Source organism: Vulpes vulpes, chromosome 13 (assembly GCF_048418805.1).
Source record: "Vulpes vulpes isolate BD-2025 chromosome 13, VulVul3, whole genome shotgun sequence".
Classification (NCBI taxonomy): Eukaryota; Metazoa; Chordata; class Mammalia; order Carnivora; family Canidae; genus Vulpes; species Vulpes vulpes.
In genome coordinates, this window is record NC_132792.1 from 141,223,318 (window position 1) to 141,236,943 (window position 13,626).

The 13,626-nt window shown below is 35.0% G+C and overlaps 1 protein-coding gene across 1 annotated transcript in view; it reads right to left on the reverse strand.

Moving 5' to 3' along the window:
* The window catches only part of HMCN1 (hemicentin 1), a 460,089-nt gene that overhangs the window by 117,697 nt on the left and 328,766 nt on the right, over positions 1 to 13,626 (reverse strand). The window contains exons 47-49 of the mRNA XM_072733161.1: positions 12,259 to 12,372; positions 11,411 to 11,497; positions 2,720 to 2,911 (exon numbers count right to left, since the gene is read on the reverse strand). Of these exons, the coding sequence (XP_072589262.1) occupies positions 2,720 to 2,911; positions 11,411 to 11,497; positions 12,259 to 12,372 (393 nt within the window). The remainder of the gene's footprint in view (positions 1 to 2,719; positions 2,912 to 11,410; positions 11,498 to 12,258; positions 12,373 to 13,626) is intronic.

A 13,626-nucleotide genomic window follows, 5' to 3' on the forward strand; every position in this document is an offset into this window, starting at 1 on the left:
TAGTATAAAAAATGAGGGGCAAGCAGGGGGATATATCAAGGATAGATTTAAGAGGGTCAGGGTAAGTATTGAAAGCAAGGAAAATGAAGACAAGTCCATTTACTCCACATAAGATAATGAGGGTTTGGGATGCCTGGGTGGCTCAGTGTTTGAGATCTGCCTTCGACTCAGGGCATGATCCCAGAGTCCCGAGCCCTTGCGGGAAGCCTGCTTCTCCCTCTGCCTGCATCTCTGCCTCTCTTTCTGTGTTTCTCATGAATAAATAAATTTTATTTTAAATAAAATTTTAAAAAAAGATAATGAGGGACTGAATTAAAGGAAGCCATAAGGAGGAAGGAGTGATTATGGAAAAATTTAGAAAGTCAATTGGTGGGACTTGATGATAGAATTTGGGGGCTAAAGAAAACCAAAGTCAAAGATGATTTCCAGTTTTCTTGCTTGGGAATGTAGGCAAACTGCAGTGAAGCAATATAAGTAGAAATTATGGAAATATCTGCTCACTTTGGAGGGAAAGATGGTTTGTTCATTTCTGAATATCTTGAATTTGAAATGCTCATGAGAATTCCAGCTAGACATGTCCAACAAGAAATTGTATATAGAAATCCAAACTTGGGAGAAAGATACGGGTTGCAGGTATGGATTAAAAAAGATACCAGTATATAGATGATAATTAAACCTGTGAGAACTAAGCTTATTATTTGAAGACAATATCTAGAGTAAAATGAATAGCGAAATAAGGAGAAAATGCTGAGGTACCTGATGTTTGAGAGATGGACTAAGGAGAAGTCCATAAAAGAGAGAGAAAAGGAGCAACCTTTTAAAGTGTGCAAAGATAATGACAGAAGAACACTGTGTGGAAAAATAAATAAATAAATAATGTCTAAAACATTAAAGAAATATTTGTTGGATCTAGCAATAGGATAATCTTTGACACAACAGCATGAAGCATGTCATGGGGAAAAGCCCATTTTTAGTGGGGCAAAAAGTATAGACAGGGAATTGTTACAATATAAAGTGATGGAGACAGTAGAGGATGAAGCTGTAGGTAAGGTGGATGGTGGGAATAACTGACATACCAGTGATGTAGGGTTAAGGGCATAAGAGTAAGAATAAGAAGGAGAACTCATCTTCTGGGAAAAGGGTAAGGAGACTGAAATATGAGCAGATTGGAAGTTGAAATGAACACACTTAAACAGCCTCAGCGTTGTGATGATGGTGGAAAAGAAGTCTTTGATGCAGATCCTTCAGTCTTCAATGAATGAGGGAGAATGACAAGAAACAGGTAAGTAACTAGGAAGTGGGGATTGGAGGGTATAGTCAGGTAGCATGACTTGGGATACTTCCAATAAAGAATAATGGTTTCCACCAGAGAGTCTCCAGGGAGCTAGTGTCTCTTAGGAAGAGTCAGATTTCAATAACAGTAAGGAGATGGAGAGAACACTAAAACAGGTTCCCAGAGAGGACAGAGTATAGAACTTAGACATGAGTCAGTATTAGGAAGTGAATTAGTGGTGAAAGGAGGAGGCATGAGGAACATAAAGCTCTAAGAGGAGCAGTGAATAAGTTGCAAAGGGGGGGGGGGAATCCAGGGCTGAGCATTTGTCTTTCATATACTGATAGGTGTGAGGAACACAGGTGTCTTAGTAGGCAACTGGCTCCTGAACTCCCATTCATACTTGTCCAGCATCTGTCAGTTGCTGGGGCTGAATCTTTGACAAGGTAAGAGGAGTTCCACTTTTTGAAGTTTATTTTTTATATATTATCAATATATAGTATTCATTTGATACTTATACATTATCCTTTATTTTGATTTAATTTTTTTTGCACACGTATCTTTTCTTAATAAGACTGCAAGCTACTTGAGGGCAGTATCTTGTATGGCAGGTATAGGACTATGTATTCCCAAAAAGTCTAGGCAATAACTACAAAAATAAAGAAAAACTGCAAAACACTGCATACTCAAATGTAGGTCAGTTGATTCTAGTAGAATGAAAAGTATTTTGATATTAGTAATCAAATATAATATATTTAGGTGGTACATTTTAAATTTCAAGGTATAAGCAGAAATTAATAATCTATTTCAATGTCAGTATGAGATATAAGCATAACTTTGATATTGCAAGAACGGAACATAAGTTATTTTATAATTCCTAGTATACAAAGACTATAATATGGAAAAAATTTTAAAAGATTTTATTAATTTATTCACAAGAGACACAGAGAGAGAGGCAGAGACATAGGCAGAGGGAGAGGCAGACACCCTGCAGGGAGCCTGATGCAGGACTTGATCCCAGGATCCCGAGATCATGACCTGAGCGAAAGGCAGATTCTCAACCACTGAACAACCCAGCTGCCCCTATAATATGGACAATTACCAATAATTGTCTCATCAAGAAGGATAAAATACATTAGTTTGAACCCCTTGTACTGTTGACCTGTTTCTCTTTGACCAGTATACATATACCTTTTACTACTGTGTTTAAAATATCTGTCTTATTCACAGTTGTGTCTCTAGCACAAAACACAGTTCCTGGAACATAGGTGGTATTCCAAATGTAACAAATAAATTTATAAATGAATGAATGAATTAAAGAAAAACAGCAAATGTACACAAACACTAGTCCTCCTTAAATAATGAAATTCTATGGCAGAAACATTAAAAAGAAAAAGAAAAGAAGGTAATTCTGGTTCATCAAGATTTGAGGATGCTTGTACCTACCCAACACATTAAGACTGAAACTTTTGCTCTTGTCACCAGCTGTATTAGAAGCCAAACATGCATATCTTCCAGTGTGTGATACTTGGGCATTGGTAATTTTAAGAAAATGGCCACCAGACATAATGTGATGGGTGTCATCTTCTTGGAGAAGCTGTCCATCTTTGTGCCATGTAATTTCTGGGGCTGGATTCCCTGTAACAAAAAGCCATTTCTGAGAGATGGCTAATAATTACATGCCTACAACTGAAACTAAAAGAAGGCATTTTCACTCATTTTCCTTTTAAATATCACACTTGTAAAACAATGCATTATTCATTTTAAAATAAATTTGTAAACACAATTTATAATCTTTTAGTTCTGATCTATAAGTGAATTAATTCCAAGTTAGTCTTTGTGTTTAATTAAATATTTACATATACTTTTAAAAGAATGGGACATGCATTTTTATTAAAATTATTACAAATTTTGCATTCATATTACATTTTTAAAGGTTTTATATTTTTGAAAGCAAGCTATAAAAAAGGGAAAACTTTGAATTAAACAATTCAACCAACACATATTTTCAGTTTATACCAGGATTCTAGCATACATATACATAGGCAGATAGAGATAGAAATATAGCGAATATTATTTTAATATTTATAGCCAATGGGGAAAGATCTTTTTATTTTAACATGAGACTTATGTTAAATATTAATTTTTAAGTTGCTCAAATAATTTAAAAAAAATTAAAACCATAAAGCAAGTTCTGTTACGGAAAAGGGCTAGGATAATATATTAAAACTGGAAGGCTTGGCCATATCAACCATGGAGCCTGTTCTATAGCTCTACCCAGGTAGGAAAACAAATTTGCAGGGCTCCCAACTGCTAAAATATAGTACCTAGTTTCACATGACTAGGAAGCCTAACCAGGGAATCCAGGCAACCACAGAACCTATCCTACAGCTGCACTCAGTCAAGAAACCCAGTGAGCAGTACTATCCAACTGTTTCCAGGCAACATTAATCCCTCCCTGCTAACCTCAGAGCTCAGGTAGTGTCCTTAACCAAATAGAGACCCTAAGAGCAAGTCCCATCTAAAAAGGATGCTACCAGATGACCCATGCAGAACACCAAGCTGTGCTGACTGACAAATGACTGTCTTTGCCAAAGTGAACCTATAAAGGCTGGAAGAGGAGACCCCTTGAACAAATGTGCAAATACCAATGCAAGGAATCAGGTAAAAAAAGACATCATTAAAGGAAACTAATTAAGCTCCAATAATGACCCTAAAGAAACGGAAATCTGTGAACTGTTTGACAAATAATTTAGAATAATTCTCTCAAAGAAATTTAGTAAACTAGAAGAACACAAACAACTAAACAAAATTAAAAAATGGTGTATGAACAAAGAAACAGAAGCCATTAAAAACAAACAGACTTCCTAGAGCTGAAGAATTCAGTGACTAACCTAAAGAATTCAACAGAGAGCTTCGACAGAAGACTCAACCAAGAAGAAGAAAGAGTTAGTGAACTAGAGGATAGGTCATTAAAATTATCCAGTCAGGAGAGAGAAAGAAAGAGAAAAGAAAAGAGGGGATCCCTGGGTGGCTCAGCGGTTTAGCACCTGCCTTCGGCCCAGGGCATGATCCTGGAGTCCTGGACCTAGTCCCACATCGAGCTCCCTGCATGGAGCCTGCTTCTCCCTCTGCCTGTGTCTCTTTCTCTCTCCCTCTCTCTTTTCTCTCTCTCTCTGTCTCTCATGAATAAATAAATAAAATCTTTTAAAAAAAGAAAGAAAAGAACAAATAAAAGGAAAAAAAAAGTGAGGAAAGCCTATAGGACTTATGGAATACTGTCAACAGAAACAATGTACACATTATGGGAGTCCCAGAAGGACAAGAGATAGAGAAAAGGACAGAAAGTACATTCATAATAATAATGGCTGAGAACTTCCCAAACATAGGGAGAGAGATGGACATCCAGATTCATGAGGCACAAAGGACCTTAAGTTGGTTGAACTTGAAAAAGGCTACATTGAGACACATAATTATATTTTCAAAAGACAAAGTCAAAGACAGAATTTGAAAGCAGCAAGAGAAAAGTATATTAATTATAAGGGAACCCTCATAAGACTTTACATGGATTTTTAAAAAATAAGGTTTACTTTGTATGCCAGGAAAGTGTAGGATAATATATGCAAAATATTAAAAGAAAGAGGAACTGTCAACCAAGAATACTATAGCTGGCAAAGTAGTGGGGGTGGGGGGAAGACAAAGAATTTCTTGAACAAACAAAAGCTGATGGAATTTGTCATCACTAGACCTGCCTTACATGAAATGCTAAGGATGTTCTCAAGTGGAAATACAAGGATGATAATATTGTAAAACATATGAATATGTGTATAAAACTCACTGGTGATGGTAAATATGTAATCAAAGTAATATTCTCTACAACTGTAATGATGGTGTATAATTCATTTACAACTCTAGTTTAAATGCTAAAAAGTGAATGTATTTAAAATAACCATAGCTGCAATAATTTGTTATCAGATACATGTAAAAAATATAAAACTGCCACATAAGTAACCTAAAATGTTAGGGGGAGAGAAGTAAAAGTGTAAAGTTTATGTATACTATCAAAGTAAAGTTATTAGCCTAAAAAAAGATATAAGATATTTTATGTAAGCTCTATGGTAAAGAAAAACCTATACTAGCTAAACAAAAGATTATGATAATGGAGTCAAGGCATATTGCTACAAAAAAGTCATCAAATTACAAAAAAATACAGCAAGATAAGAAGCAAGGAGTAAAGGATTTACGGAACAATCAGTAAACAATGAACAAATGGCAACAGTAAGTCCTTATGTGTCAATAATTACTTTAACATCAATGGATTAAATTTTCCAATCAAAAGAGAATGACTGGATTTAAAAAAAAAACAAAATTCATTAATATGCTGCCTATAAGAGATTCACTGTAGCTTAAAAGATACACATAGCCTGAGAGTGAAGGGATGTAAAAAGATATTTCAAGCAAAAGGCCCTCAAAAGAAAGTAGGAGTAGCTCTATTTATTTCAGACAAAATAAACTTTAGGCTAAAAATGGTCAAAAAAGGCAAAGAAGGTAATTAGTTAATTAGTTAATGATAGAGTCAATTCTCAAGAAGACATAATAAATTTAAATAGTTATGCACCCAACATTGGAGCATCTAAATATATAAAACAAATATTAATAGAACTAAAAGGAAAAGTGAACAGCAATACAACAGTAGTTGGGGACCTTAATATCCACTCTCAACAATCTATAGAAAACAAGAGGACTTGGGCAACCATAAGACCAAAGAGACCTAACACACATATACAGAACATTCCACCCAAAAGCAGAATACACATTCTTTTCCAGCACATATATAACATTATCTAGGATGTTTGACCACAGAAGTCTTAAGAAATTTCACATAATTAAACTCATACAGAGTATCCTTTCTTATCACAATGGCATAAAAGTACAAATCAATAGCAGGAAGAAAGCTAGAAAATTCACCAATATATGGAAATTAAACAATACACTTTTGACCAACCAATGGATAAAAGAGGAAATACAAAGGAAAATTAAGAAGTATCTTAGGATAAATTTAACTGAAAACACAAAATACCAAAATTTATAGTATGCAGTAAATGCAGTTTTAGATGGAAGCTTATACTAAAAAATGCAAAAATAGAGGAAAAAAGAAAGATCTCAAAGAAACAACTTAACTTTACACACCTCAAGGAACTAGAAAACAAAGAATAAACTAAGACCAAAATCAGCAGAAGGAAGGAGATGATAAAGATTAGAACAGAATTAAATGGAGAACAGGAAAACAATAGAATAGAAAAGATCAACAAAATTATGAATTGGATTTTTGGAGAGATAAACCGAATTGAGGAATGTTTAGCTGGACTAAGAAAGATAGAGAGAAGGCCCAAATAAATAAAATTATAAATTAAAGAGGAGACATTACAACAGAAATATAAATGATTGTAAGAGAGTACTATTAATACTATAGCCAACAAAGTTGACTATCTAGAAGAAATGGATAAATTCCTGAAAATATACAACCTGCCAAGACTGAATCATGAGGAAACAGAAAATCTGAACAGACCAATAATTAGTAAGGAGACTGGATTGATAATAGAAAGTCTCAACAAAGAAAAGCAGAGGATCAGATGGTTTCCTGGTGTATTTTACCAAACATTTGAAATATATCCAAACCATTTTAACAAAGCCAGCATTGTCCTGATAACAGGGCCAGGTAAGGAACAAAAGAAAAGAAAACTACCAGCTAATATTCCTGAATAATACAGATGCCAAAAAAATTCTCAACAAAATATTGGCAAACTGAATTCAATAGCAAATGTAAAGGATCATACACCATAATCAAATGGAATTCATCTCTGAGATGAAAAAATGGTTCAATATATACAAATTAATAAATATAATACATCACATTAATAAAGGATAAAAATATTACATTCATCCACCTACATGCAAAAGAATGAAACTGGACCACTTTCTCACACCACACATACAAATAAATTCAAAATGGATTAAAGACCTAAATGTGAAACCTGAAACCATAATACTTCTAGAAAAAAAAAAAACCATGGTAAGTAATTCCTTTGATATTGGCCATAGAAACATTTTTTCTAGATATGCCCCCTTAGGCAAAGGAAACAAAAGCAAAATTAAACTGTTAGGATTACATAAAAATAAAAAGCTTTTTGCACAGTGAATGAAACCATCAACAAAACAAAAAGACGACCTACTGAATGGGACAAGATATCTGTGAATGATATGCCTGGTAAGGTGTTAATATCCAAAACATACAAGAACTTATACAATTCAACACCATCAAAACAAATAATCCAATTAAAAAAATGATCAGAGGACATGAATAGACGCTTTTCCAAAAAAGATGTACAGATGGCCAAGAGACACATGAAAGGATGCAATATCACTAATCAGGGAAATGCAAATCAAAACCACAATAAGAAACTACCTCACACCTGTTAAAATGGCTAAAATAAAAAATAAGAAACACGTGTTGGCAAAGATGTGGAGAAAAAGAAACCCTTATGCACTGGTGCAATCACTGTGGAAAACAGCATGAAGTTTTTTTTTGTTTTGTTTTGTTTTTTTTTTTTTTTAAGTTTTTTTGATAATAGCCATTCTAACAGGTGTGAAGCAATATCTCATTGTGGTTTTTGATTCACATTTCCTGATGCTTAGTGATGTTAAGCATCTTTTCATGCACCTGTTTGCCATGTCTTCTTTGGAAAAAAAATGTCTCTTCTGGTCTCATTTTTACTATTTTTGTTTGTGCTTTTGACATCATATCCAAGAAATCATTACTCAGACCAGTGTCAAAAGAGTTTTGTACCTATGCTTTATTCTGGTTTTATGGTTCCAGTCTTATATTTAAGTCTTTAACCCATTTCAAGTTAATTTTTGTGGGTGGTGTAAGGGATTTACAGGGGTCTAACTTTATTATTTTGCATGTGAATATCTAATTTTCCAAAGCCATTTATTGAAGAGACTATTGTTTTCCATCAACTATTTTTGGATCCCTTAACCAAATATTAGTTGATCATATATGGCATGGGTTTATTTCTTTGCTCATAATTCTGTTACTTTGGTCTATGTGTCTTTTTAAAATGCCAGTGCCACATTGTTTGGATTACCTTAGCTTTGTAATATAGTTTGAAATCAGAAAGTTTGATGCCTCCAGTTTTGTTCTTTCTCAGAATTGCTTTAGCTATTTGGGGTCTTTTGGGACCAAGTGAATTTTTGGTTAAGGGATCCAAAAATAGTTGATGGAAAACAATAGTCTCTTCAATAAATGGCTTTGGAAAATTAGATATTCACATGCAAAATAATAAAGTTAGACTCCTGTAAATCCCTTACACCACCCACAAAAATTAACTTGAAATGGGTTAAAGACTTAAATATAAGACTGGAACCATAAAACCAGAATAAAGCATAGGTACAAAACTCTTTTGACACTGGTCTGAGTAATGATTTCTTGGATATGACGTCAAAAGCACAAACAAAAATAGTAAAAATGAGACCAGAAGAGACATTTTTTTTCCAAAGAAGACATGGCAAACAGGTGCATGAAAAGATGCTTAACATCACTAAGCATCAGGAAATGTGAATCAAAAACACAATGAGATACTGCTTCACACCTGTTAGAATGGCTATTATCAAAAAGACAAGACATAACAAGTGTTAGTGAAGAACAAAGAATGGTGGAGAAAAAAGAACCATTGTGCACCGTTGGTAGGAATGCAAATTGGCATAGCTACTATGGAAAACAGAATGGAGATCTCAAAAAATTAAAAATAGAACTACCACATGAGCCAGTAATTCCCCTTCTGGGCACATATTTAAAAACACTGAAACCACTATCTTGAAAAGATATCTGCACTACCACGTTTACTGCAGCATTATTCACAATGACTTAAATATGAAAACAACCTAAGTGCCCATCAATGGGTGAATGCATAAAGAAAATGTGGTGTGTTTGTGTATATACACAAACACATTTATAATGAAATATATATATATATTTCTTTTTTAAAAAGATTTTATTTATTTATTCATGAGAGACACAGACAGAGAGAGAGGCAGAGACACAGGCAGAGGGAGAAGCAGGCTCCATGCAGGGAGCCCAACGTGGGACTTGATCCGGGGTCTCCAGGATCATGCTCTGGGCCGAAGGCGGCGCTAAACTGCTGAGCCACCCGGGCTGCCCAAAATATATATATATATATATTTCAATGACATTTCATATACAATGAAACCTATGGAAGCCACAAATAAGAAGGAAATTCTGCCATTTATAACAGCATGGATGGTTTTTGTGGGTGGTATAAGACAGGTCTACAGGGGTCTAGTTTTATTCTTTTGCATGTGAATATCTGATTTTTCCAATGCCATTTAGTGAAAAGACTATCTTTTTCCATCAACTATTCTTGGATCCCTTATCAAATATTAGTTGGTCATCTGTGCATGGGTTTATTTCTTTGTTATTCAGGGCAGGAAGCTAAGTGGAAAAGTCAGGCAGAGAGAACAAATACTATATGATATCACTTATTTGTGGACCTGATAAAATCAAAACTCATAGCAACCAAATAAAGGTTGGTGCTTGCCAGACACAGGGGAGGGGTGGGAGAAATGGTTGAAGGTGCTCAGAAGGTACAAACTTCTAGTTACAAGATAAGTAAGTTCTGGGGTTATAATGCACAGTGTGGTTACTATAGCTAACAATACAGTATTATATATTTGGAAGCTGCTAAGAGAAGTGATCTTAAAAGTTCTCATCATGAGGAAAAAATCTGTCACTATGTGAGATGATGAGTGTTTAAACTTATTGTGGTGCTCCTTTAGAAATCTATATATATATTTATATATATAATATACATAATCATTATGTTGCACACCTTAAACTTATACATTGTCATATGTCAATTATACCTCGATGAAACTAAGAGAAAAAATAACTGAAAACAAAATGCCAATGTAAAGAAACAAACTGGAAGCCTCAAGGGCAGGATGCTATAAAACTTAGGCCGCTGCCTAAGTGTGCTGTTGTTACCATATCGCTTCTAGAAAAAAAAAAAAACCAGCAGGCTAAGTAATAGTATATAACACGCTCTTTACATCTGCCTTGCTTAAAATAGAAATATTTCATTGCTTACTTAAATTTATTGTGCATGCAAGGCATATAAACTACGAAATAAGAAACTAATCAAATCTTTCCAGAACACTGGCTTTCTATAAGATGTTATGTGTTACTCCCATTGTTACTTTAAAACTGCAAGGCCATCTTTACTGCAACCAAACAAAACAAAACAGACTTGAAAATGTCCTCTTAGAGATTTATTTACTTCCATTACAGCAACACACTGCATCACTGGTAAAGACGGTAAAATTCATTTTAGAATATTGTTTTTTTTTTACCAGCCTCTATTTCCTTTGTCATATGTACACAAGTTAAAGAGGGTGACAACCTGCTAACGACAACCCTCACTATCGATAATATCATCCTTCCACCAAAACTCCCACCTATTTCTTCGAAATGAAATTTAAGAAACCAGGTACAGGAAAGGAAGGTACAAACACAGGGAAGAAGAGAGAATAAGAAGAGGTAGGGCAGGAAACTCTACATATAAGTAGAAGCAGAATTTTTTAAAAGACAGTAATTTATTGAATTGAAAGAAAAAAATCAATGTGTTTCTTTTTCTTCCCCCCATCCCCCTTTCCTTCCTTTCCTCAGTGTAGGAGTATTCTTTTTTTTTTTTAAACATTTTATTTATTTATTCATGAGAGATACAGAGAGAGAGGCAGAGACATAGGCAGAGGGAAAAGCAGGCTCCCTGCAGGAGCCTGATGTAGGACTCGATTCCTGGACTGGGATCACACCCCCTGAGCCAAAGGCAGATGCTCAACCACTGAGCCACTCAAGTGTCCCAAGGAGTATTCTTTTTATCTCCATAGAATCTGTGAAATTTCCACCTATACTTCCATTGACTCTACTAAAATAGAATTCAGATTCAAATTGCTTATTATAGTAGTTTGACTTTTTCTCAACTAATTAAGATATATAGTGCAGGCAATAAAAAACCAGTGAGTAGAGGACAGTAGAAGTACTAGCGCTAAGTCCCTTACCTGTCACTTCACAAGTCAGTGTAACACTCTGTTTCTCTTTTACCTTCACATCTTCCAATGTATTTTCACCCACAATGCGAGGTGGCACTAAAGAAAAAAAAAAAAAGAAAAACCCAGAAAAAGTAAGCAACAATTCTTAACAGCAGGGTTGTTATTTTATAGGCATCTATGTTTACACTTTGATTAAGCTATTACCTTTATTTTTTTTTTAATTTTTATTTATTTATGATAGTCACAGAGAGAGAGAGAGAGAGGCAGAGACACAGGCAGAGAGAGAAGCAGCTCCATGCACCGGGAGCCCGACGTGGGATTCGATCCCGGGTCTCCAGGATCGCGCCCTGGGCCAAAGGCAGGCACCAAACCGCTGCGCCACCCAGGGATCCCAAGCTATAACCTTTAAAATAAACCCCCAAGTTATCATTATTTGTTTACTACAGTAATGTCATAAAACTATTTTGATCAATTCCAATTTTAAGATATAAAGTTGTATGTCATGAATTTCAATTACAATGAATTTTATTGTAACATAAGTTATAAAGTCTGGATAAAAATGTCAACAAGTTAATAACATTTATTAGACATTTATTTTTCCCACAGTAACTCTAATATGTATTCACGATAAACAAGTTACCAGAGTCTGAACAATTGTGAACTGAAAAGACATAGCATTTCAGCCACTGTAATCCAACTGATTACATCCAAATTATTTTAACATTGAATTATTGCCAAGAGTGTCAGTCCAGGGGTCAAAGAATACATAAATGTGAGATCAAGCTGTGGATAAGTTTTAACTACATCTAGAATGCCAATTAGATTGCTTTTCTAGATATTGAAAATTATAAAAATACCTAATACTGAAAGCCCAAAGATTTTTCTTTCTTCACCAGCTGCATTTCTTACAACACAAGTATACTGGCCAGCATCTTCTAATCTGGTCTGCATCAACCGCAGAGTCCTGCCTCCTGGAGAAGCAAACCATTGGATGACTCAAAAAGAAATCTGTAACTCTAACAAGTAAGCCAAGTAATGCTCAATTTAGGTAAAATTCAGTCAATATGCTTCAAAGGCCTTTAACATTCATTAATATCAAGCTTTTAAAACATCATATACTTTAACCCTGTTTATGAAACAGAAAATAGTTTTTTGTTTCAGTGGTTAAAAAAATAAGTACAATGCTAGGTGACAACAGGCAAGAAATGGAGTTTCCGGGACATGATGTTTGAACATAATCTTAAGAGGCAAGTATATACATATATATATTTTTTAAAAAGATTTATTTATTTGAGAGAGAGCAATGAGCAGAAGGGGCAGAGAGAGGGAGAGAGAATCTCAAGCAGACTCTGTGCTCAGTGTGGGGCCTGACATGAGTTTTGATCTCATGACCCTGAGATTACCACCTGGGCCAAAACCAAGAGTCTGATGCTGAAGCAATTGTGCCACCCAGGCACCCAAAAGGCAAGTTTATTTTAATGGACAGAGGAGTTGAGAGATACCATTACAGGCAGGTATGAATGAAGATCTAGAGTAGAAAGTAGATAGGTGATGTGGTACTTCACATAGAGCAGGTGGAGCAAATGAGAGAGATAAGACCAGCTGGAGTATGGCTGGAGTATGACCACATTCTGTGGGCCCTTCAATGCCATGCCAAGGAATCTGGACTTTATTGTGTTCATTAAATGCTATGGAAGTGTGTAAACTAAAAAAAACGTCATGATGTGATTTGTGCTTTAGAAGGACGACTGTGATAGGATGTTTAGGAAACGATACCCAGTTAGCCACTGGGCATGTGAAATGGGAATGTGAGAAAGAGGACTACACCAATAGCCTAGATTGTGATGACATCACTTTAGAAAGAATGGAAGAAACCATGAAGACCAACTACTGGTTTTCAATGGACTTTCATAGAATCCTATAACTATTTCAATCAAAGTCTATGAGGGGTCCCTTGACTTGCTCGTGCAACTGTGCTTTTTTACTTTTTATATTTTGAACTTCCATGTAATGAAGAGAGATTCTTCATCCAAGAAATTCTTGTAGACTGAGAGGGAAACTCTGATTTGCTGAAGGGTATGATTTGGAAAGAAACTCCAATGGAGGACAAAGGAAGAGAAGCCAGCAAATGGGATTGAAACAAAGTCTGCCAAAAGAGAACAGACATTGAGAGAAGAGGTCCTTGAAACCATTTGAGAAGTAAATTCTAAAAAAAATAAAAAGAG